Source organism: Triturus cristatus, chromosome 6, assembly GCF_964204655.1.
Source record: "Triturus cristatus chromosome 6, aTriCri1.1, whole genome shotgun sequence".
Lineage (NCBI taxonomy): Eukaryota > Metazoa > Chordata > Amphibia > Caudata > Salamandridae > Triturus > Triturus cristatus.
The window spans coordinates 1442641540-1442664866 of record NC_140589.1 but is presented as its reverse complement, the minus strand read 5'-3'; the positions used below and the strand labels follow the sequence as shown (position 1 = coordinate 1442664866).

Here is a 23327-nt window from a genome sequence, read left to right as displayed (position 1 = left end):
GTTATAAAAGCTGTGCATCAGTATGACCTCACCTTTATTTGTTAGCGCAAATTTCTAATTCTCAAAGTCACCGGAGTCACCCTCTGGGAAGTCATCCAGAGAAAAATATTGAAAACATAAAAATCTTTGGCAAAGCCAATAGGCCCAGCCTTGATGGGCTTGTGCCATGGGTAATTCTTTTTTTTTGTATTGCAAGCATATGTAACAAAAGTAAATAGCAAAAACAAGTGCCACTTAAACATGGCAGTTTTATTATTGCAATAAAAAATGTTACATTTAAAAAAAAACCTTCACTGATGCAGCAGATTTACTAGTGAAGTTTTTTAAACAACAAGCCTTTCAGTCGATCCCTGCATTTGATTCTTATTTTTGAAGGAGACAATAATAAATCACCACCTCAGCAAGCACTCAGTTTTAAGCAAAAGGAGTTTAAATAAATAGCCTAAATTTAAAGTTAATAAAAATACACACTTTACCCAGCTGAAATGAAAAGAACTAGGCTTTGTGCAGTCAATCAAATTAAAGAGAGCCTATGGGTAAAATAGGATGAGTCACTCACCCAAGCTGTGGTGGCTGGAAGCAAAATTTTAAATGATAATTTAACAGACCAATAGATGATGCTCACTGACTAAAAGTCCCTCTCTGTGTGTTTGTATATTCTGTATGATTTTTTTTTTAAACTGTCTGGTGAGACAGCTAAAGCTGTCTCAAAGGCCATTCCTAAAAACCGAGGCTCAGTGAATCCACCAGGTACCGTTTTCGAAGTAAGTCTCGCAGACCTACACTGTTCTCTACAGAGTTTTCACTAAATCCAGATCTAGTAGAGATGCCGCTTTCTGAAGGAGTAGATCCGTCGTTGTCATTGTACCCGATTCTGATGCTTAAGCTTTCTCCTATTGATCCACCTTTCGGTCCATAGGTTCTTCAGACTTACCAGGAATTCTCTGCCGGTGTCTATCTTATGGGAAAACATAGGTTTGGGAAAATTGAGACTCCCACAGTTGAGTATTCTCCAATGTTTATTTATTATCTTTGACACTTGGTTGGAGTGGGTATTAAAAGTAGTTACAAAGATGGGTCTTGTTTCCTGTTCTCTGGAAGGGTGGTTTTCCAAAAGAACGTCTCTGTTGTTATTCCTTGCTCGTTTCAACCCTTTGCTTACGATTCGCTTCGTTTCCAAATTGGAGGTTTGTTTTCTGAAATCTGTGAGTTCGGAACAGTTCCTCCGTAGGCGGAGGAATTGTCCATATGGAAGATTGTCCCGTAGGTGTTGAGACGCTCTTTTGGAAAGTGCCAAAGATAATAAATAAACATTGGAGAATACTCAACTGTGGGAGTCTCAATCTTCCCAAACCTATGTTTTCCCATAAGAGAGGCAGGAATCTAAAAGATATCTTGGTCCACACAAGACCGCGATTGACACCGGGAAGGGATCTTGCCATCACCAACCTTCCACCTGTGCAGGGCCACCACCCTTGCGGCAATTGTAGCACATGCAACCTCACTAAGAAGAGCAGGAACATCACGTTCGCGAATGGATCAGTCTGAGCACAAAGAAAATTTACAAACAGCAGAAACGTGATATATATTATCACATGTCCATGCAGACTAGAATACATCGGCATGATGTCTAGACCGGTGAGGATTTGTATCGGCGGACATAAGAGCAATGTCCGCTGTAGAAAAAGCACCACCAAGATGGCGAACCACTATCTGACTATGGACCACCCCGTGGATGATCTAAAGTGGACCATAATTGCACAAATCCACAACGAGAGAGACCTACTGGAGAAAGAACAACAGTGGGTGCTCCGATTGGGAACCCACATTACTGGTCTTAACGATGACATACCCTGGGCCCAACTATCTTGAAACCATGAAATGACTTTCCCTGCACCTTTGATAACACCCCTTGTGTACACATCCGTACAAAAGAGCCAAACTGGGCATTGGATCACAAGGGCGACTGATACCATAACTAATAACCTACTCAATGGAGTCAGCAGCCCGTAACATCACCCCATTATGCGCCTCTTCACCCCAGTGTAACATACCTAGTGAGTACCGGTGACGAATATTATCTCCCCTCCACCACTCCCACGGTGATGGTGCACTATAGAACCCGCTATACATAACGCCCCATGTGGCGTATGATTATGATTACCCCACCCCTTAGGAGATAGTTAAAAGAAGCGCCACATTAGATATTGGACGATTAAATATCATAGACCTGATAGAGTTAATACCACCCCACTATGCGTTCTCTAACATAACATCTCTATTCAACAACTGTGTCTGTATTACGCTCCCTCCACTAACCCTTCCATGAGGGTGTGGTATCAGTAACCACTACACACAATACCCCATGTGGCATTTGTGTAGGCATGCCCCTCTCTATACGTTATGACCCATACATGGGTACTTAGTAACTTTTCACAAGAGCATAGCCAGTTATTCTGTGCGTTCGGTGCTCATCTGATTTTCTGTGTGCCAAGAAACTCAGGGGCAAAGTATGCGCTTCTCTGGCCATGAAGCATATCAACGGGGTTAATATCCTGGAATTAAGCCAGACGCATACACTTCCTCTCAGAACCTCCTCTAATACTTGAGACTGAATACAGCGCTCTAGTGCGCGCCCGCTACCCAGCCGGACGGACCTACTTCCGTTTTGGACCTCCTCCATACCCGGCTAAAATCCGTGAAGCTGAGTGCAGCGCTCTAGTGCGCGCCCGCTACCCGGCCATCGGAAACAAAGAGCCATTGACTTCCGGGTGATTACGGGCAGCTCCGCAGGTGCAATCACTTACTTTCTAAACTGCCATATAGCGGCTACATAAATAGTGCCTCCCCGCGAACTCCTTCACATAACGGAGCCGCGGGTTGGCGTTATTTGGAGCGAGGCAGTGTTGACAACTACATAAGTACGGCATAGCCGTTCAGATTATCATGGCTCTCAGTCCTCTAAAAACCACTAGCAATGGACAACAAAACCTCTTTTTCCTTGTCTTTTATTAAGAGAATTTAGTGGCGACACCCTTCCCACCCATTACAGAGGCTCATGGAGTATTGTCTCCAACATTACATAGTATGTATTGACCAGTGTATGTGTGTATTATCTACATACCAACCTCTCTTGCAATTACTCTAGTCACCAGCATAGTGTGATTTCTGTTCTATGTGTGTGTGTCTCATTTGTTTCTTTTTTCACAGGTCATGGCACTTATATTTTAAACATATAACTAAGGCTAAATACACAACAGCCACTTTGTGGTGTTTTGTTTTTGCAGGTTTCTTGTGTTTGCGCATTGGGAGGCGCAATTAGAATATTCATTGTACTTTTTCTTTCAGATTAACATTTTAGGAGTACCATTGGGTATCATATGAAGTGCATGAAACTTCTGCACTTTTACACTTCTGTATATAGCACACTTTCACATTTGATAGCAACATAGTGAGTACTGAAGAGATCTATCAGTCCTGATGAAGAAGCCTTGATGCTTCGAAAAACATGTTGACTTCCTAGGAGTATCTGCACATTATACGCAGGACATCTCTGAACCACCATTTTAACAGGTCCAGCCTCGACCTATTAAAGTTTCTTAAGTCCATGAGGCCAGGTCCTTTTTAAATTCACCTTTTACATTCACTCCAGACCCTAGTACTGTAAGATCAGTGCTCCCGCGTAGTCACAGGTCGTAGGACGCCCCGTCCCGCAGCTGGACAGGAAGACCCCTATGATGAAGCATGACATCAAGGGCCCTTTTGGTGTGTGAGGTGTATTTAAGCAAACACTGTGTGCATCCAATCCAGGATAGGAAACACACTTCCTTGACACAGTAAGACACTTTATCAAGAAAAACTCTCCCCTTCAAGGTTGAACTTTTTGTTTTGATTACAGATTCTAAGAGGAGGACGTATCCACCTCAAGTGTTCATGCAGGACACTACCTCTTCACTCCCTAATTTTGTTTTTTGTAGTATGGGGAGACCATCATGCCTTGTTTGACAATGAATCTGACCCCCCTAGAGGACATCAGCGTGGATGATGATGGTGAGGCCACCTCTCTGGCCACACATTTCCAGGCCCTGAGAGATGGTAGTGGCAATGTCACATCCTCTGAATTCGAGGTGGGCGATCCTATGGTCCCTAGTTTCATACCATACCATGATTAGAAATTACCCCTTCCGACCATAGTAACTAAGGTTAATATGCTCACAGAGATGCGACAGCCATCTGATCAGTACTGAGATCCCCTTACCATTTAACAATACGTTATTGGACAGTACTGGCTGCGTGGGAGGAAACCTACTTCATTCCCAGCTGTGAGAAGCCACATTTGTTAGGCCAGCACTCGGGGGTCCACCATTTATCCCTCCCCCGAGTCTGCTTGTCCATACTTGTTTGTTTTTTTAACAGCTTTTTATTGATCATTTACATTTCACGAAAAAAACATATTCAATGCAACATGTCTAGGAGCCCCTTTTCCTCCCTCCCTTCCCCTGGATAAATACACAGACCAATGCCTTGGCTCTGAGGTCGAGAGAAGCATGCACAGTGCACCCCTATTTTGCAGTGAGTGACTACTGCCCTCTCTCTACACAGGCTTTGATAGACTGACAGTGGTGGGAGCAATAAATCTATAGTCAGGGATATCTGTATCCCTGTACTCTAATAAGGGTGGATAACTAGCCACCCTTCTGATCAAGTCTGTGCAGTCTCTCATGCCTGTGATCCTGTTGCCTTGTCTGCCTGACGTGTGTTTGAGAGCCCTTGGGGATATTGGGGAAGGATGGTGAGTTGAGCCATTGTATGTAATGTGAGCTGTTATGCTGGACATTTCAGCTCCTCTGTGCCCCTCCAAATTCCTTGGACAGGCCTGATGGGCTGGGTTAGACACTCAGCTCTTATCTTGGTTTAGCTGTACTAACTGTGAAAAGAGGACCCGCTCCCTTGGTCAGTGCCTCCTGTTCTCGAGTTAATTACATTTTTTCTCTTTTGGGAATAGGGTACAAGGGAAGACAGTAGGTCATCCTTTGCATGCTTTTCTCACGCAGTGAACACCCTTAAATGTACCTTGTGATTGGAGGGGCACCCAGGATTCAATAGTAGTAGACCCTCTGATTGGGTCAGCCTATCAATCAGAGGTGATTAAAGTCTGACCTTAGCAGTCAGTTGTTGTTCAAGACTGGTCTATGATTCTGAAGAAGCGGCTTGTACTGGGTCCATCCAAGGAAGTCAGCCGCGACCTGCCGTGTGAGATAAGAAACTTGCTCACCACGTTTGGAACTTGAGAAAGTTTTCTCTATGACTGATGGAATATGCTGCAAAGGAATGTGCTACTTTGATGAGGAGCAAGGGAATCAGCAGCATCAGTCAGAGAACCAGCTGTTCCTGTGAGGCTTTTAGAGCTGGGGCTTTGAACAAGGAAATGGCAGACAGCTGCTCAAGATAAGGAAAGGAAGCTTGCAGCACATCGGAGTGGAAGTGATCTCAGTCTTTGAAGGTGAGATTGCTTTGCCAAGACCCCTACCTTGCGCCTGGTGCGTGGTACCTCCAGTTGCAAGCGGTAACTGGGGAATACAGTCCTGTGGAACAGGCCCCCCACCTTTCTTTTTGTGATATCTGGGGGTATCAGGGTGTACTGGCACTATGGCCAGCCACTACCCTTCTACAGCTATCCAGTGGCTACTGAACTAGTGGGAATCCAGTAAACTGTGCCAAGACATCAGGCACCTGTGATCAGATTCCTGATGCCACTAGAGCAGTGTCCTCACTCAGGACGGGAGGGCACTTCTGTTGCTTTGGGTGGGCTTTATGGAGCTGATCAAGAACCTTTGACTTCCCATCATGTGCTGAAACTATATAATTTCATTACAATGATTGGTATCATGGCTCTAGCGAATGAGAGTAACCCTGTGCAACATGTTCTGTCAGATGCAATGCTAATTATGTGTCCACATGTTACCTGTGTTTTTATAGTATTTAACGTCTAGGCGCTATAATACCGTTTGGGGTCAGAACTCTGGCTCAGAGGGTTGTAGAGACATCTGTTTTTCCCTGTTTATCCTAGTTTTATATGTAGTATAATTCTCTTGTGTGTATTGAGGTACTTTTCTTTTATAAAAAAAGTGAAACTCTGACTTGACATTGATTTTATCAGCAGATAGTACAGTGTGCACCGTATTTTGAATGTCTAATCCCACCTCATCTCCTTGAGTAAGCCTTGGACTGCTCTGTCTCGCTACCCTTAGAGAATTAAGTGCTGGAGAGGAGTACTTGATTATCTAGATTTGGGTCCACTAGTACTGAGGCCTGAGGACACCACTGGGGAACACTTCAGTTGATGTGATTGAACCACAGTTCACTGGTGTCTAGGAAGACAGGTCTAACATTCTCCATCCAGAAGAGACGCCAGTTAAAGATCCTCATGCAGGCCTACAAAGCCATTCATATCCTAGGGCCTGCCTACATCAACCATCGAGTAAACTTCCACCAACCTGCTAGACACCTGTGCTCCTCTTGACTCACTCTCGCCCCACCCGCCCCCCCAATCCATATCAACCTCAGCGGTGGCCACTTCTTCTCTTACATCGCTGCCAAGACCTGGAATGACCTTCCTCTCCAGCTCCATACAGCCTCCTCACTGGCAGACTTAAGAAAGAGACTCAAGACCCGGCTCTTCAATGGAGACACAGCACCCAGATACAGCTAGGGGTGACAGTGTTGTGCTTTATAACTGCTATTTGATTGAATGGGTTTAGTCTGGAAAGATCTGGATTCCGCATGCGAGTCACCCTGAGGATTGCGTACCAGTATCTGAAGTTCAGGATACAGGCCAGGAGAGGGCTCCGTCTGGCACCCGGTTTAGGAGGGGTCCCAGGGACCCGGTGCACTTGTTCAACCACAAATTGGGCAGGTTAGTCCTCAAGTTTCAGCCAGCGATGTACCAGGCCTTCCACAAACTGTTCTACCCCTACGTCCTCTTCCTTCTCAGGTGCCTCTACCAGGCTTATGTTGTTTTGCCTAGAGTGGCCCTCGGCATCCTCTGTTGACTTGGGAAGTCGGGCAATTTTCTCCTTCGGTTGGTGTACCTCGGCTTGTAAGGTACGAATGGCCTCCATGTGATCAGTGAATGTGGCCTCAGCTGTGCATACTTTCAGAGATCTTCCCCATATCCGCACGGATTAGTGTGACATCCACGGCCACTGTGTCCATTTTATTTTCTAGTGCTGAACGGGTATCCTGGAATGCCAGGATCAGTTCTCTCAGGGAGGCATCTCTCTCCTTCCCCTCGCACTCTGGTTCTGCCGTGCACCCCATAACTCTGCTGGTCCCCCACTTCGGAAGGCACACTTGTCAAGTTTGTTTGCATGCGGGTGCTATACAGCTTTGTCATGCACCATCTTTCTGGTATGTGGGAGGGACAGGGTTTCTCTCATGGGGCCCTGATGTGCTCCAACTAGGCCCACTGTGATCTTGTAGTGGTGGTTAGCCACTCACCATCATCGGATGTAGCCCTTGCATGCCCCAGTGCTTCCTTGTTGCCCTGTGGCAGCCAGCGTACACAAACTGTCTTCCGAGGCGGGCCCCAGAGGATAGTTCCAATCTGTATGGTGGTTGGGGCCCTCCACCTCACCAGTCACAGCCCTGCCCACACGGTGGTGGTCTGTGCCTTAGGGCTTTCTCATAACTGCCTGGCACCCTGAGGCAGGCCATGTACCAAGTCTCTTCAAACGCCCCTGCAGGGGAGTGGGCTTGGGGGCAGAAAAGAGCCTCAGAATGGGCCCTGCAGCAAATGCACCCAGGCATCCTCTCAGGATGGGGGGGGAGGGGGTTCTGTGCCTCAGTGGTGGATGCCCCGTAGACTCAGGCAGTTCTCTGCGGAGGATCGTAGATGCCCTCGCCGTGTTCGCTGCGCCATCACTGGCCTATTCAGGCGTTCTCCCTCGGCTACTGCAACCAGCCGCAACAGTCGCCATCTTAAAATGCTGCTGCTAGGCACTCAGGATTGGGATGTACCTCCGTGCTGCTACACTCCCCCCGTGGCCACCGTTCGCTCGGGGTGGTCTCCTCACCTTCCTCCACTTCAAATTTCCTTCTGGCACGGGAATAGCGCAGATAAGCTGGCTGTGCTGAGGATTCCCGACCGATGCGCCGGCTCTGCGCATCAGCCCACCATGACGTCAAGACCATGCTCTTGTCCATGCTTCTTGCTCATCAAAATGTTCTCCTGGCATCTCCCCCACTCCAGCAGAGGGGAAATCGAAAAAAAATGAAGGCAGTAGGAAAAAGAATATTCTCTGCGGGCAGCTACGTTTTGTAATCCCTTCATGTCACATGCCTTATGGAATGTTACACACATAGGCAGTCTACATTAATGGATTGGCCTTTTGATAGAACTCAGCTGTTAGGTAACAAAGCTGACTCTACATTAGAGCGGTTTGAAAAAAGCAGTGTTTTTAGGTCTTCACCCTTAGTGATAGTGTTCATTTTATCACTGACAATGAGTGTCTCAACTTGCCCAGACCACACTGAAAATCCTCGTTTCTCCAATGATTGCAAGAGAAAGAAGGCTCTGTTCTGCTGTTCCTGCAATATCGCAAGATATTCAGCCAGATTGTCTGTAATGACAGTCCAGTTGATGGGAGATTCAGTAGGAAAGACAAAGTACTCATGGGGTATGTAGTTGCACAGCAAAATGACTGAGAAAGAGCTATTCAGGGAAATGAATGGAAAGCCAAGGTACCCATTTGAAGTGTAGTTCTCAGCACAGACTGGCTGAGAAGAATCTTTACATTGAACTGAATTGAAAGTAAACCTCTTTTTTATGTACATATGCATACACTTTTTTGGTGACGTTTTTTTCTGGTGAGGTCTCAGTTTCCTGCATTTCCAAGCCTGCATCTTTGACAAGTTAAAGAAGTATGTTCTCTGTGGTAACTGCCTACCCAAGACTGTGTAATGATTTGGTTACTTACAGGCAATATTCTGTGCATTCCAGACATGAACTGTTAAGGTTACATGGAAAAGACCTAACACTGGAAACTGGCGTGCATTTTTGCTTATTTATCTTATATATATTGACTTCCACTATGGATACTATGTCACCAAACCCTCTATTTTTGTAAGTTCTTGGTGAACCTCCAAGACCCTGAAAGGAAGGAATGGTAGCATGCATTTAATGTATATTTGAGGACAGTGGATGGCCACAGTTTTAGAGCCAGTAGGAAAAGATTATTTTTGGAACACTATCCCAAGATGGATGCCATTCTTCCCTCAATCCTAGGCCTACGGATCTTCAATCACTTCCACCGTAAGTAGAAATTCAAGATGGTTGTCCCCAATTCTGGTCTTTTTGGCACTGGAATGAGACTGGTTTGTGTCCCTCAACTTGTAGGACACATATTTCATGTACACATCATGCATTTGCACCGGCGGAGGTACCTGTCGTTTTTGGTAGGATCCACTCACTACAATTTGCAACCCTCCCCTTTGGCTTGACATCAGCAACTCGAGTCTTCACAAAGTTGATGGCAATGGTAGTGACTCATCTCAGACGCTCATGAATCGCAGTATTCTCTTACCTGTACTACTGATTGCTAAAAGCCGGGTCGCCTGAGAGGATTTTGCGCCACTGACGGTCGAGATCATCCCTTATGTTTATTCTGTGTTTTTCTGTCAATGTTTTACAAATCTCACCTAGAGCTCTCCCACCAACCCTTGTTCACAGGGGCAGATACAATCACTCCTAGCTATCCCTCCTTCTCAGAGGATCTGGCATATTCAAGTAATGATTCTAATGTTCTCGGATAGAGGTCGGATTCCAGTCTTAATGATCTTATAGCTGCTAGGTCTGCTGGCTTCTTGCATCCTTCTTCTTGCATCCTCCTGTTCACATACACACATTTACATATGAGGGCTCTCCAGTGATGCCTTGGGAGGCAGTTGTTCCTGCATGGAGAAGATCTTTCAGACACCATTGTGATCTCCTGGGATCCTGCAGCTGGCCTGTCCTGGTGAGCAGGGGAGGAAAATCTGTGGAAAGAGATGTCCTCTTCCACTCTCTACCTGCTATGGTCATGGATGCCTCCACTCTTGGGTGAAGGATCACTTGGAGGAAATGGAGATCAGAGACCTTTGTTTTCTAGACCAGCAGGTTCTGTGTATCAACCTGATTGAACTGAAAGTGATTCGGTTGGAATTTAAGGCATTACTTCACTCCCTTCGTGGCCAGTCTGTCCAGATCTTGACAGACAACACAACTGCAGTGTAGAAGTAGTGTAGAGTGGGTTCTTATTCTCTCTGTTAAGAGGCACTAAGACTTTGTTCTTATTCATACGAGCATTGAATGTGGCTGGTAGCCAACCATCTGTTGGGCTCTTTTAACACTGGGGCCGACAGCTTCAGTCAGCATAACCTTGGCAACAGGCAAATGTTTACCCAGTGGGGCGATCCTGTTGTGGATCTGTTCGCCACTTGCCGCAACATGCATTGTTATCAGTTCTGTGCCCTTAAGTATTTGTTGCAGGGAGCCTTGGTGGATGCATTTCAGCTACGGTGGAGTTCACTTCACTACACATTTCCTCCCATACCCTTAATTTCAGGTTCTGGGGAAGATTCGCCAAGACAGATTCCAAGTAATCTTCATCACCCTGGATTGGCCTAGAAGGATGTGCTATTCAGACCTCCTCTACCTCTCCCTGTGTTCCCTGGTCCAACATCCTGTCAGGGCAGACCTCCTGTCTTAGTCAGAGGGGTGGGTTTTGCATCTCAACCTCCAGAGACTCTACTTTCATACCTGGAGATTGAGGGGTGAGTACAGAGAATAACATCTACCCCCTCCATTGGTATCCAAAAAGACCTTGGATTTTAAGCTCATCTCAGATGCCAGTGGAGATTATAGATATTATTCTCTGCACTCGCTTTTTTTCCACCAAGACGATGTATTGTGGCAGGTGGAATAGATGTGGATACCCTAAAAACCCATCTTTTAGTCATCCTCAGATTCACACTCACTTTAGTCCAGCGAGGGTGTGCTATTAGTACTGTCAAGGCATACCTGCCAGCCTTGTCAACATTTCTCTGCTCTCCAGACTAGTCATTCCTATTTGTCTCCCATAGTTATTAGGTTTATGACAGGCTAAACCAATACGTTTTCTCCAGCGTCTTTTGTAATGCGGCAATGGGACTGCAACTTAGAAATTAAGTTTCTGATTAGGTCCCCATTTGAAGCAGTTCTCATTTGTCAATCGAGGCTGTTAATGTTTAAGAGGATTTTCTTGGTTGCACTGACCCCGGTAAGTTGCATTAGTGAGTTGCAAGCCTTGAACATGCTCCCCCTGTTTACTTGATATTTCCCGAACAAGTTGGTTCTCTGAACCAGAGCTGCTTTCTCTTTCCATCTGGGTCAGTACATTACACTTCACTCGTTTTATCCCCTGCCACATCCTGCCATGGCCAAGCAGAGATCACACAAGCTGGATCCTCGGATGGTGGTTAGTTTTTATACTGACATTCGTATTGATGACAAGCTCTTTATAGGGTATGCAGTTAGAAATGGGATTCCTGCTTGGGTGAGCTATGCACCCAGGCACGAATCACCACTCTAGTCAGGGTAAGCAAGAAACACACTAAAAGATAACCTGTGGTCACCCTCTGATAGCGTGGCACAGAGCAGTCAGGCTTATCTAAAGAGGCAAAGTGTAAAGTATTTGTGCAGCACACAGTAACACAAACAATACACCACACAAAGAATTGACGCATGTTTAGAACAATGGTGAATATTTATCTAAGTAAAATAAGACCAAAACAACAAAAATCCAATCAAGTCGAGATATGAATTTTTAGAGATTAAATGCAAAAATAGTGCTTAGAAGTCACTAGCTGTCAAAAGGTTGCTTGAGGTTGTGAGGGACCAGTGCAATCCAAAATTTATGCTGACCACGATGGAGGGCAGAATGGCTACAGGACCCACGCAGGGCCTGCTTAGAAAGTACCTTGGATGGAATAAAGCAACAACGCTGAGGGTCTGATGACGTCGATCTTTTCCACGCAGTCAGGTCACTGCGTCATCGTCGAGCTTCACTGTGGTGAAGGCAATGCATCGTCGTCCAGCAGCGCAGAGCATCGTTGACGGGCCGCGCAGGCTGTAGAACCATTGTTGTCAAACAGACTCTTCTTCTCCGTCAAAGGGTGATGCATTGTTTCCGATCAGCGCAAAGGTGATGATTCGTCGGTTTGGTAGGAAACAGCTGCAGAACCCAGTTCTGAGGCCCAGAACTTACTTGGAGAGGGCACCCCAAGCAATGATAGGACTCACACAAGGCAGAGTCCAGCAGTACCGGCAGAATTGCAGGAAGTCTATTGTGTTCCTGAGGATTCAGAAAACAGGCGGCAAGCCAAGCCCTTGGAGATAACTTGAAGGGAAGGCAGAGTCTAGCTCTCCTTAAGTAGAGTCAGGGAGCAGCAGGAGGCAGAGCAACAAGCAGAAAAGCAGTCCAATTGAGTCCTTTTGAGCAGAACTGCAGTCTTTCTGACAGAGGCTCAGTTCAAGAACCACAAGTGTCTGATTTTTTAGGGTCAGAGACCCAGCACTTATACCCAAAAGTGCCTTTGATGTAGGGTGTGACTTCAAAGCAGTTCTCTGAATTGCACAAGGATCCCTTTCAACGCATTTCTGTCTGCCAGGGGGTACATCAGTGCTTTGTGTGTGGACAGGACAGTACCTTTGAAGTGTCAGCCCCTCCCATTCATCCCTGCCCAGGAAGACCCATCAGAATGCAGATGAGTGCTCAGAATGCAGATGAGCCACACCTTCATGTGTTTGTAGCTGTCTAGAGGGAATGCACAAAGTGTAGCTGTCACCCACCCCAGAAGTATATTGGAGACAGGCTGTCAGGCACATAGAGCAGTAAGTGCAGAGACATGTCCACTCTCTAAAAGTGGCATTTCTAAAACAGTAATGTTAAATTCATCTTCACCAGTAAGGAGGATTTATCATTACCATTCCAAAGATATGAAACATGAAAAAGCTGCTTCTTTCTGATCAGGAATTAGTGCTTAAAAGTGTATTAAGGAATTGCCAAAGCTGCTCTATGAGAGGGGTAGGCCTCACAGTAGTGAAAAATGAAATAGGCAGTTTGTCACTACAAGGACATGCAAAACATAAAAGTTCATGTCCTACCTTTTACTTACATAGCACCCTGCCCTTAGGTTTACTTAGGGTCTACCTCATGGGTGACTTATATGTAATAAAATGGGAGCTGAAGAGTTGGCAAGTTGTTTTAAATGCCAAATCGAAGTGGCAATAAACTACCCACACAGACACTGCAGTGTCAGGCCATAGACAAGTTTGAAAGGCTACTTCTGTGGGTGGCACAATTTGTGCTGCAGGTCCACTAGTAGCATTTGAAATACAGGCCCTGGGTATATGGTATACCACTTTACAATGGTCTGGCCTGTACCTCAAATATGCCAATCAGGTATACACCAATGTCATCATGTTTAGGGGAGAAGCACATGCACTTTAGCACTGGTTAGCAGTGGTAAAGTGCTCATAGTCCTAAGGCCAATAAAAAGATTTCAGCAAAAAGAGGAGGAGGAAGGCAAACTGTTTGGGGTGACCCTTCAGATAGAGCCATTTTCCAACACAGACAAAAAGGGTAAAATGGTACAAAAAACACCTTATCAAGGTAGATCACCTTGTGTATTAAGATGTGCTGTGCCGTCACACATAGGGAAGCACCAGAGTGAATAAGAACCCCTTTCATATGGGCAAAATCATCAACGCTGGCTTTATTAAGGGGAGCCCCTGTGTCCAAAATTTGCAAGGCAAACGACATGGCATCCCTTCATTTTAATATATATATTTTTAAAATCTTTATTGTGTTTTAAAACATGGAGAAAAAGGTACATACGAAATATAATACGATCGAAGCACAGTTTGCCATACCGGATCAAGGTGACATATGCAAATAGAAACATAGCATGGAAGGCCAGCAAGAGAGTACAGTTGGGGCAATGTCATATACAACATGCACTTGTGCATATGTACAGGTGTTTGTCAAATCTGCGTAACAAAAGGTGAGATATACAAACTGGTGTAGAGGAAGGTATGGGGGTGAAGGGAAACGGCGGAATTTAAATCGGCGGAGCAATCTAAGACAGAGGTTCAGTGGGTGTGCGGGCAAGGTCTGACAGTGAGGAAAGGATGATGTAGCGAGTAATGAATAAGCGAAGATGAGGGGGCTGTAGCGGGTAGTGATAGATAGGGAATAAGTGCAGTGGTCATTATGGAAGGTGCTGTGAAGCCCCATCTTGTTTGTTAATTGCTCCAGACCTTCAAATCTGATGTACATATAAATACTCAGCATGACAGGGCCTCAGATCTTATACCAATACCCCACCAAATTCATTTCCCTGTGACTGTGGCCTTGCCTGCCAACCGCAACTTTCCGTTACATCATACCAATATAAGAAGTTTGGAGGTAGGACTCTTCATGTGATAGGATCATCCATATGGAACTCCCTCCCCCCCCCCAAAGTTCTAAGGCGGCTTGAAGCCAACTTCATCAGATACAGAAGAGTTCTAAAAACTCATCTTTTCTAACATTCATTCAGCTAACTTCCTTTGCTGCCTCCTTTTGAGCCGGACTCAACTGGTTAGATGCCTAAAACAAACCCTTATTAATTTCTAAGTTAACCCTCTGACTTTACAAACATCCTAAAGAAATAAAAACTTTCACATACATATGTTAAACCTTTACAAAACTCATTTATCATATGTAGATTCATGTTGATTGGGCTGTGCACTGCTTATAATCAAAGTTCTGGTCTGTTATCATACACAAGTTCTTCAGTCTATTGTGCTGTGAAGCTCTGTGAATACTGGCAATGAACTTTGTTGTACAAAACAAACCTAAAATTGCTTATACCTAGGTTCTACACTGGCATAGCAGTAATGGAGCAGGAGAAAGAACCTGACACAAGAACAAATGAATGCGTGATGTTCCTCCAGCAGGGTTTGGAGAACCTACTCACTCAGCTTTTCCTGCCACCTGAAAGGTAAGAACCAATGTTGATGGTTGTAATGAACACCTTAGCAGTATGCATTCTCTTCTGTCTTTTCAGTACCCTCCATTCATCTAACCACCCCCTCTTTGACCTCTACTCAAAAAAGTGTGAGGTTAATTTTCCTGAAAACAAATATCGCTCAAACATGAGATTGTCAGTTGCCAACTGTACATAGTATTTGGACATGTACTTTTCCATTTAATCTTAATAGAATTATTATAGATTTTTAGAAACAGAGTAGACATAGAGGTGTTAGGTTATGTAATATCTCACAACACCATATTGTGTTGGGTTTTTCACTTGATTTCAGTCATTTCTTTCCAGCTTTGGGCAATTTTCGTTTGGGGGACAGTGGAACATTTTTCTCTTTTCATTTGTTTTTTAGTATTTTGTTTTCATCAAGTCAACCATATAATCACTACTAACCCACCTTGATGTACAACTAATATACAATCAGGGACAGCAGTAATGCAAACAAAGATTATTTTATTAAACCAAAATTTGTGACGAGACTCTTCACAAAAGTACATTTTTTGCTACAGAGGTAGCATCTAGAATAAATACGCTAATAAAACACAATTTTCAATTACTTCTTAATAGCACGTACGTAAACATGTTCTATGTTATCTATTCTGTGTATGTGATTTGTTTACAGGTCTCATGAAGTGAAGATTCAGTGTCTTCAATGTTGTTTCAGGTCACTGTATTTCAAAGAAGCCTTCATCAGGACACTGTTAATTGTTCCTGAATTAGTTTTGCACATTTTCTGATTTGTTGCATCAGTTTCTCCTAAGAAAAGGTTGTATTATAGATATCAACTTTAAGTCCTTGTCTTTATATACATTTCTTCAAACTAGCTCGTCTACATGAAAATGTGAAACCAATGTGATATTCTTTGCTGAGTTAAACTGGTACTGTTGTTAATTATAAGAACACTCAACTCTGTAAGATAGTTTTACACAGCGGACAAACAAAATCAGGTGAGATGGTGAGATTATTAGTCACATCTCAATACCCTGTCATTGCCTTGGCATTGATACACTAGCCCAGCACTCCACCGGCACTCCCAGGTGAAAATGACAAACAAATAACTGAGTTGCTCTTATCACCACTTAACAGCTCCAAAGACCTTCTGCCAAATTGGATTGATAAACAACTGGTGCTCTCCATGTTCCCTAATATTGTCAAATCAGCTAAATCACTAGAGTTCACACTAGAGAGGTATATCAGTCTTGACCTTCACTATAAAAATCAGTTCTTGACTGAATGTACTCCGAAACATTAGACCCATCATTCAGAAAAAAGATTTTAAATCTGCTCTAAAAGAATTAGTGATATCCCCCACTGAATTTGGGAAAACACTTTTAAATTAACTACCTAAAATCACACCTTTTACTTCCCCCCACAAGCCATCCTAAACTCTGCTGTCAGTTTGATCCCTCGGCCAAGAAGCTTTAACAGAATCATACCCTCTTTCCACTATAAAATGGATAATTCTTGATGCTCTCCTTACCTATATGACTGCATGCATCGCTTACCAGGGTTTATGCCTAAATGTCACCCTTACCTCATTCAAAATCTGGAATTACTAGGCCAAAGAGAGTTCCTGAGAAGAAAACCTGCATTTCATCTCAAGAACTGTGTTTTAAAAAGACGTGTGCCCTCAAATCCATCTTCTCATGGTATATTGTTAGGATACAAAATGCCAGTCACTGTGAGATAAAAATGGCGCTTCACTTCATATCTTCACATGCAGGCAAAAAGACCATGTATGAAACAGCTAATCATCACATACTGAAATGATTACAAACTTAGCTCACCAAATGGGTTTGTAATCTCTAATTTCCTTAGCACTTACATCTTTTTTGTCTTCGCCGTAGTCTACTGGGGCATCAGAGGGCACTGCTACTTAAAGAATGTTTAGCCGTAGAAATAAGAACCTGCAGGTCAGCGGTCGAAGAGTTGAACATTCAGCTGGTGTAGTTTCTTGACATTTTTAAAGACCCGACCAGGGTAAAGGACCTCTCCAAACAGGTCCCCATTCTGCCTTAATCCAGGAAGAGTGCCAATAGCGTAGGACAGTTGGGCATAGCGGGCTGTTGAACGATGGGCTGTTAGGGGGCATGCAAGGCTGTTGAGCTAAAGGAATTCTGCCCTCTATCATGTCTGAGGAGGCCCAATGATCCACGGGGTGTCCTTTTATTATACCCTTTATGCTGGTCACATTTTATATCTAGTCAATTGTCACTATAGTTTAATTATCGCGTAGCCATATTATGATCTGGGAGAGGGATCCCTTTGGTGTATTAACATGATAAGACTCAAGCTGCTACGATTAGCTGGATGTGCCCTAGCCCGTGTTCTTTTTTATCATGTTTATATCTTTGCAGATATGTCATTAATTTTGGTCAAACACTGTTATGGGCCGCCTGACAGATACAAGAAGATCAGTGCCAGAAGGAGAACTGGTTGCACTTAGCACTTTGATTGCACTACACACTTTATAGTATGATACCTATGTGGCTATATTCCAGGTTTCTAAATCTACTCTTATAGAAATGGTTATGATAATTCGGTTGAATATATGTTTTCATGTTTATGCTGTTAATTGGCAAATAAACTAAATTTCACATATAATTGCCTTAGCACTGTATGCCAGTGCCTAAATGTGTATGCTTATTGTAAATGACATCAGTATTGAATCTCAAGCAGACACCAGAATATCATTTTAATGTGGGTTTCCTCATCCTATTTGCAATGTATTACCATCTACAATTGTATTTTCCTTGTACAAAATTAATTGTGTATGATTGGTGCTTACATATGTATATACACCTTGGCAACTGTGCACCTATATTGTGTCTGCTGAACCAGTATTGTAAAGTTCTCTGTCACCCTTTCAGTGTTCGACAGCCCTTCTTAAAATTGCTAAAATAAAAATAAATACCTACATATCATCAAGAGGATTCTCTCATTAAAAATATATGTTCCCAGCAAATCTTCTGGGATTAGTCTATGTGTATATTTCATAAACACACACCTCCACATCTTAAATGTTAATAAAAATACTTGGCAAAAAGAAAATCACACACCTCCACATCCGGGCATACCCTTGCCACTTAGGAAGATACATCAAGCACAGAAAAGTTGATGGGATCAATGCTTGCAATAAATCTAACTATTGGCAATAAGATGCAAGCTTACCAGGCAATGAGTATTTGCATCTTACTGTCTTCCTGTTTTATGTAGTGCCTCTGCCTAGAATGACCTGGAAGAAGAAGTGATGTCATGGCCTCTAGTGGTGGGTTCCATCTTGGTTTGGGTACTAGTGTGGAAACAGTCACTAACTCTTTAATTAAGCCTCACCATCTTGGAATGGGAATCATGCTGACCCTGAGTCCCCAGTCTCCAACTATATCTTGGTTGCCATAGCCTCCAATTCCTTCTTTCTGGAAGCTGTCAACCTCGGTCTACCGGCTATTGTGATTTGTGTGGACCCATAACCCATTTGTAACGCCTGAGAAATACATTAGAAACATAACATAACTCAATTCCACACCGCGCATCACATCTTCACTATGTCACCATGAAATACCAGACCCTACATCAGCATGCCTCACTGTACCACAGCATACAACACTCTGGCTGGAACACTACATGGAATAGGGTGGTGCTGTAACTGGGAAGACACATGGGCAATGTATACATGGCAGGAATGGTCTTATAAGATCTAATGTGTTGAGTCTCAGGTCTTGGGAAGTCCTGGGCCCAGAGAGAGCAGGGGTTTATTATGTGGCTGCTGAAAGGAGGTCTGACTGGACCCTCTCATTAGATCTCTCATTTTATCCCCAGACTTGTGTATCTCACCTCTGAATCACTGGAGCAGAGAGAATGGACAGAGGTCTCATTGATGCACTAACTGGCTATTGCGCAGAAACGGTTCAGTCCGAACACTCCACAGATCTGCCAGAGACCCTAGCAAGATTATTTTGGTTGTTACCCCAAGACCTGGAACCTACAGAAATCCCAAAATTTATTTGTATGGTTCCTTTCCATTGCGTCAAGCAAATGGGATGAGGAGACTAGGATGGTGACCCCCTTATGTCTGACTACGTTTGTGGTTGCTGGGATCCATTAAGGTAATTGATATTTTAGAAACAACTACCCCCATAAGGGTGGAACCGTACAGAGGAAGCCCCATGGATTTTCTCTGTCTTAACAGGAACATCCAGTGTTTTCCCGGTCCTGCATAACTAACCATTTCCAACAATAGGCCTTCTAGAATGTTCCTTTGTTTGATCGCAACTGGGGTTTTGAGATCTATCGTCACGTCCTTCGCTGGATTACCCCTTTAAGATAAGGGGGTGTGGGTTAGTTATGTCGGTATTCCAACGTGGCTCTAATTGTGTCTGGGATAATAGCAAGTACAATTTAAATCAGGAAATGTCACTCCCACACCAGACCCTCCCCCAATCATACAATTGCATCATCATTTTCTAGTACATCCCAGGGAGAACCTTCCAATTTCAGCTTAGCCACAACTTTCATATGTTCCTAATGGAATATGGCAGGAAATATAATTGCAATTTCAACTAATATGTATATAAACGTAAGTAGCACACTATTTTTTAAGTAAAAACGCACCCCATTAACAATAGTGTAAGCCAGATTCAATGCTTAAATGTAAGTGAGAGCACTTACAGCAGCTTGTGCATCGTGCACAAGGAACAGCAACCCCCAATTTTGCCACTAATCAAGGGGAAGCTCAATAAAAAGAACTCAGACTAACTCAGTTGGGCAAAAATGGCCCTGTAACAAAAACGGCCCCCAGGGACCCAAAACCGGCCCCCACCCATGCAGCGCACCGGGGAATTGCCCGGTGCCCGCTACGGCCAGTCCGGCCCTGTTTCCCACCCACAGCTCACTGTAGTGGCAGATGCATCACTCCTGGGCTGAGGCACCCATCTGGGATTCTGGTCTCTGGTAGAGTCTGGGCTTCACTTCAATCTGCTGGAACTCCGGGCAATCCAGTTGGCACTGTAAGCCTTTGTTCCTTCGATCAAGGGAAGGCTAGTTATGGTGTTCACGAATAACACCACTGCCATATGGTATTGCAACAAGCGGGGTGGGACCATGGACCATGTGTCAGGAGGACCTGCGTCTCTGGACATGGTTGGAACGTCAAAGCATTTCCCTGGTGGTTCAACACCTAGCAGGCTCTCTGAATGCCAATGTATAGCAGATTAAGAATGGTACCCAGAGGTGGTGCAAGGTCTTTTTCTAGAGTGGTGAGAGTCTTGGTTAGATCTGGTTGCCACCCCCAGGAACACACAATGTCAGCAGTTTTGCGTACTAGCGTTTAAAAAGCTCGGAGGCGCTTTTCATCTCGAGTTGAACTGCGGCCCCCTGTCCCCCTTTCTGCTGATACCACTTCTGCCCAGAATTCTCAAGAAGATCTACAATGACCGGGCCAAGTCCTTCTTGTGTCTCCAGGTTCCTCACAAAGTATGGTATCCTGAGCTTCTGAGCATGCTTCCCCTTCGGGAGGATCCTCTTTTGCAGCATCAGGAGAGGGATCTGCACCTGAACGTGCGTACCCTGCGTCTTCGTGCATGGAGATTAAGCAGTGACAGTTGAGAGCTTTTGACCTTCCCCCTGAAGTCTACAGTTATTTTGGCAACCAGACATCCCTCCACCAAGATAATATATGCCTGCAGTTGGGGCAAATTCGTGGCATGTTGTACATTCAGAAATATTGACCCCCCTTTTTGCATGCTTATTCCATGTTCTCCTATTAGTTTTTTCTCTAGATCAGCATTTCTCTGCTTTGGGCATGGTTAAGTGTTATCTGTCTGCCATTTTGGCTTTCTTGCGGTTCCCGGACCAACCTTCTCTGTTCAAGTCACCTGTTGTGACCAGTTCCTGAAAGGATTACAACATATGTGTGCCCAGGCCCATTCATCTTGCCTCAGTGAGATCTTAACCTGGACCTTCCACAGATGTGTGCACTTTGAGAAGCTACACAACTGCCTATTTCGCTTGCTGACTATCAAAACGGTCCTTCTAGTGGCCATAAGATTGGCCAGAAGGGTCAGCAAACTGCAGGCCCTCTCTGTACTTCCTCCTTATACTGCCTTTTACCCAGACAAGTTAGTTCTGAGGACTCGTGCCTCCTTCCGCCCGTAGGCTGTGACACCCTTTTATGTACGAATAAAAACAAATTCTGGCAGGAATTTTTTGACATGATTTAACATGTGATGGGTCCAACATAACAAATAAACAAAAGAGAAACCAAGTATTCTTGACAATCAAAGAACAGAAAATCCACAAACATGAGGATGTTCAGTATTGTATTTGAAACAATGAACTCAAAAGACTGATCATCATACTGTAGTCAACAAAATGTGCTCCAAGTGACGGCGCAGTGAAAGTGAAAATCAGTGAGCCAATGCAAAATAATAAACAAAGAATAAAAACAGGATGTATTTGCAATATGTACAAGGGCCAATACTCATGTAGTTTAAGACTAAATCAATTAACACCCAGTGATATGTGCATTGGCTCTGCATGTCCATCAATGAAAGATATGGGTAGGCCCATGGAATGTCGACGTTTTGACCCCTGTAAAGAAAAATCATCCGTGGTCTTCATCAAGACAAAGAACTGGTAGCAACCTGCAGAGTTAGATACATAGTTAGTCAGCCTGGACTCAGAAGGCGACACTAATGAATAGGATGATGCCAGAAGGTAGATAGATAAATCTTACCTAACCAGATCATTCTGGGTCAAGTTCTAAACATAGAGTGCTGGTTGTCACTTTCTAAATGAAGGAAAGAAAATCAGAGAAGATCACCTTGCCTACCTTTTTTTGCTCTGCATCACCCTTCTAAAGAAGAGGAGAGGCTCCACCGACTGTACCCAATAAGAGCATTGTCCTCATACCCTGATTGCACAAGAGAGTTTCGGGTGAACGATCAACTCTTTGTAAGGTATATTGGAGCTAATAAAGTGAAGGTAGTGCAGAAATAAACCATCTCACGATGGTTCGTGCTCTGCATAAAGATCTGCTACGCATTGGCCAAAAAGCAACTCCCTGAGGGCTTGCATGCTCATTCTGCCAGAATCACGGCAGCAACCACTATGTTAGCTCGCGGAGTCCCTCTCCTACACATCTGTCACGTAGCAACGTGAGCGTTGTTACACACCTTCACAAACCATTACTGTGTTGATGGTCAGGTCTGTCATGATGGACACTTCTCTCATTCGGTTCTGCAGGACTTTCTGATTTGATTCATTTCGCAGACCCACCTCTGGAGGGGTATTGCTTGGGTATCTATTTCAAGGTAAGGAATCTGTGGATAGAAGTCTCTAGCAAATAAAAAAAGTTACTTACCTGTGATAACACCTTATCTGGTAGAGACACTATCTAGTTTCAGATTCCTTACCGACCCTCCCATCCTCTCTGTTCTGCAAACTGATTCAATAGGGCCACCCTTCTCAGGGACTTAGCAATCTACACCAGTATGTCAGCATTCTTCGTGGCTCCGTGCTTCTGTTGTGGAAGGATGCAAAAAGAAACTGATGTTAGCACACTGGGGCGGTGCCTGAATAGCCACTGCGCACGTCACTTCTGGCTCAGACGATTCTGACTTAGAGCCGAACGACACCAGCTACCTGGCACAGGGGTCCTGCTCGAAAATTTCCGGATGCCTGGGGAATATTCTAAAGTAAGGAATGTGCTGCTATATATAGTCTCTAACAGATAAGGCATTAATGAAGGTAAGTAACTAGTTCTTCTGTACCTTAGGCCATTACTAGTGTTCCCACAGACATCCATGACGGGCCCCCTCCATCTCAAGATATGAACAGACCAGGGGCCGTATTATTTGTAGGCTGCACTGCCCTGGAACACTTTTAAATGGGTGTGTCCAGGGCAGACGTGGTCAATGTGCCCTATTACAGATAATGTACTGGTGCAATATAATGGAAGAGGTCACCCTATTTATAGGTAGTATTATTCACTTGTATATACTAACTAGTTTCATGCTATTGAAGGCAATCTTGCTCTTTTCTTGACTGTGCAAGGCAGCAGGCATCAGTGAGGAGGAATCGAGACATGGATGAACATGAAGGGTTCGATGGAGGTGAAGTGGTGATGATGGGGAGTATGAGGCGAGGAGGATAGGATGAGCGAGGGACGATGACAGCCAGGAGGATGGGTAGTGAGGAAGGCAGGCATGACTAAAAGAATGATG

The 23327-nt window shown here is 44.3% G+C and overlaps 1 protein-coding gene across 1 annotated transcript in view; it reads left to right on the top strand.

Moving 5' to 3' along the window:
- LOC146821513 (uncharacterized) overlaps positions 1 to 23327 on the top strand; it is a 436639-nt gene that overhangs the window by 288122 nt on the left and 125190 nt on the right. The window contains exon 12 of the mRNA XM_085612507.1: positions 14938 to 15063. Within this exon, the coding sequence (XP_085468633.1) occupies positions 14938 to 15063 (126 nt within the window). The remainder of the gene's footprint in view (positions 1 to 14937; positions 15064 to 23327) is intronic.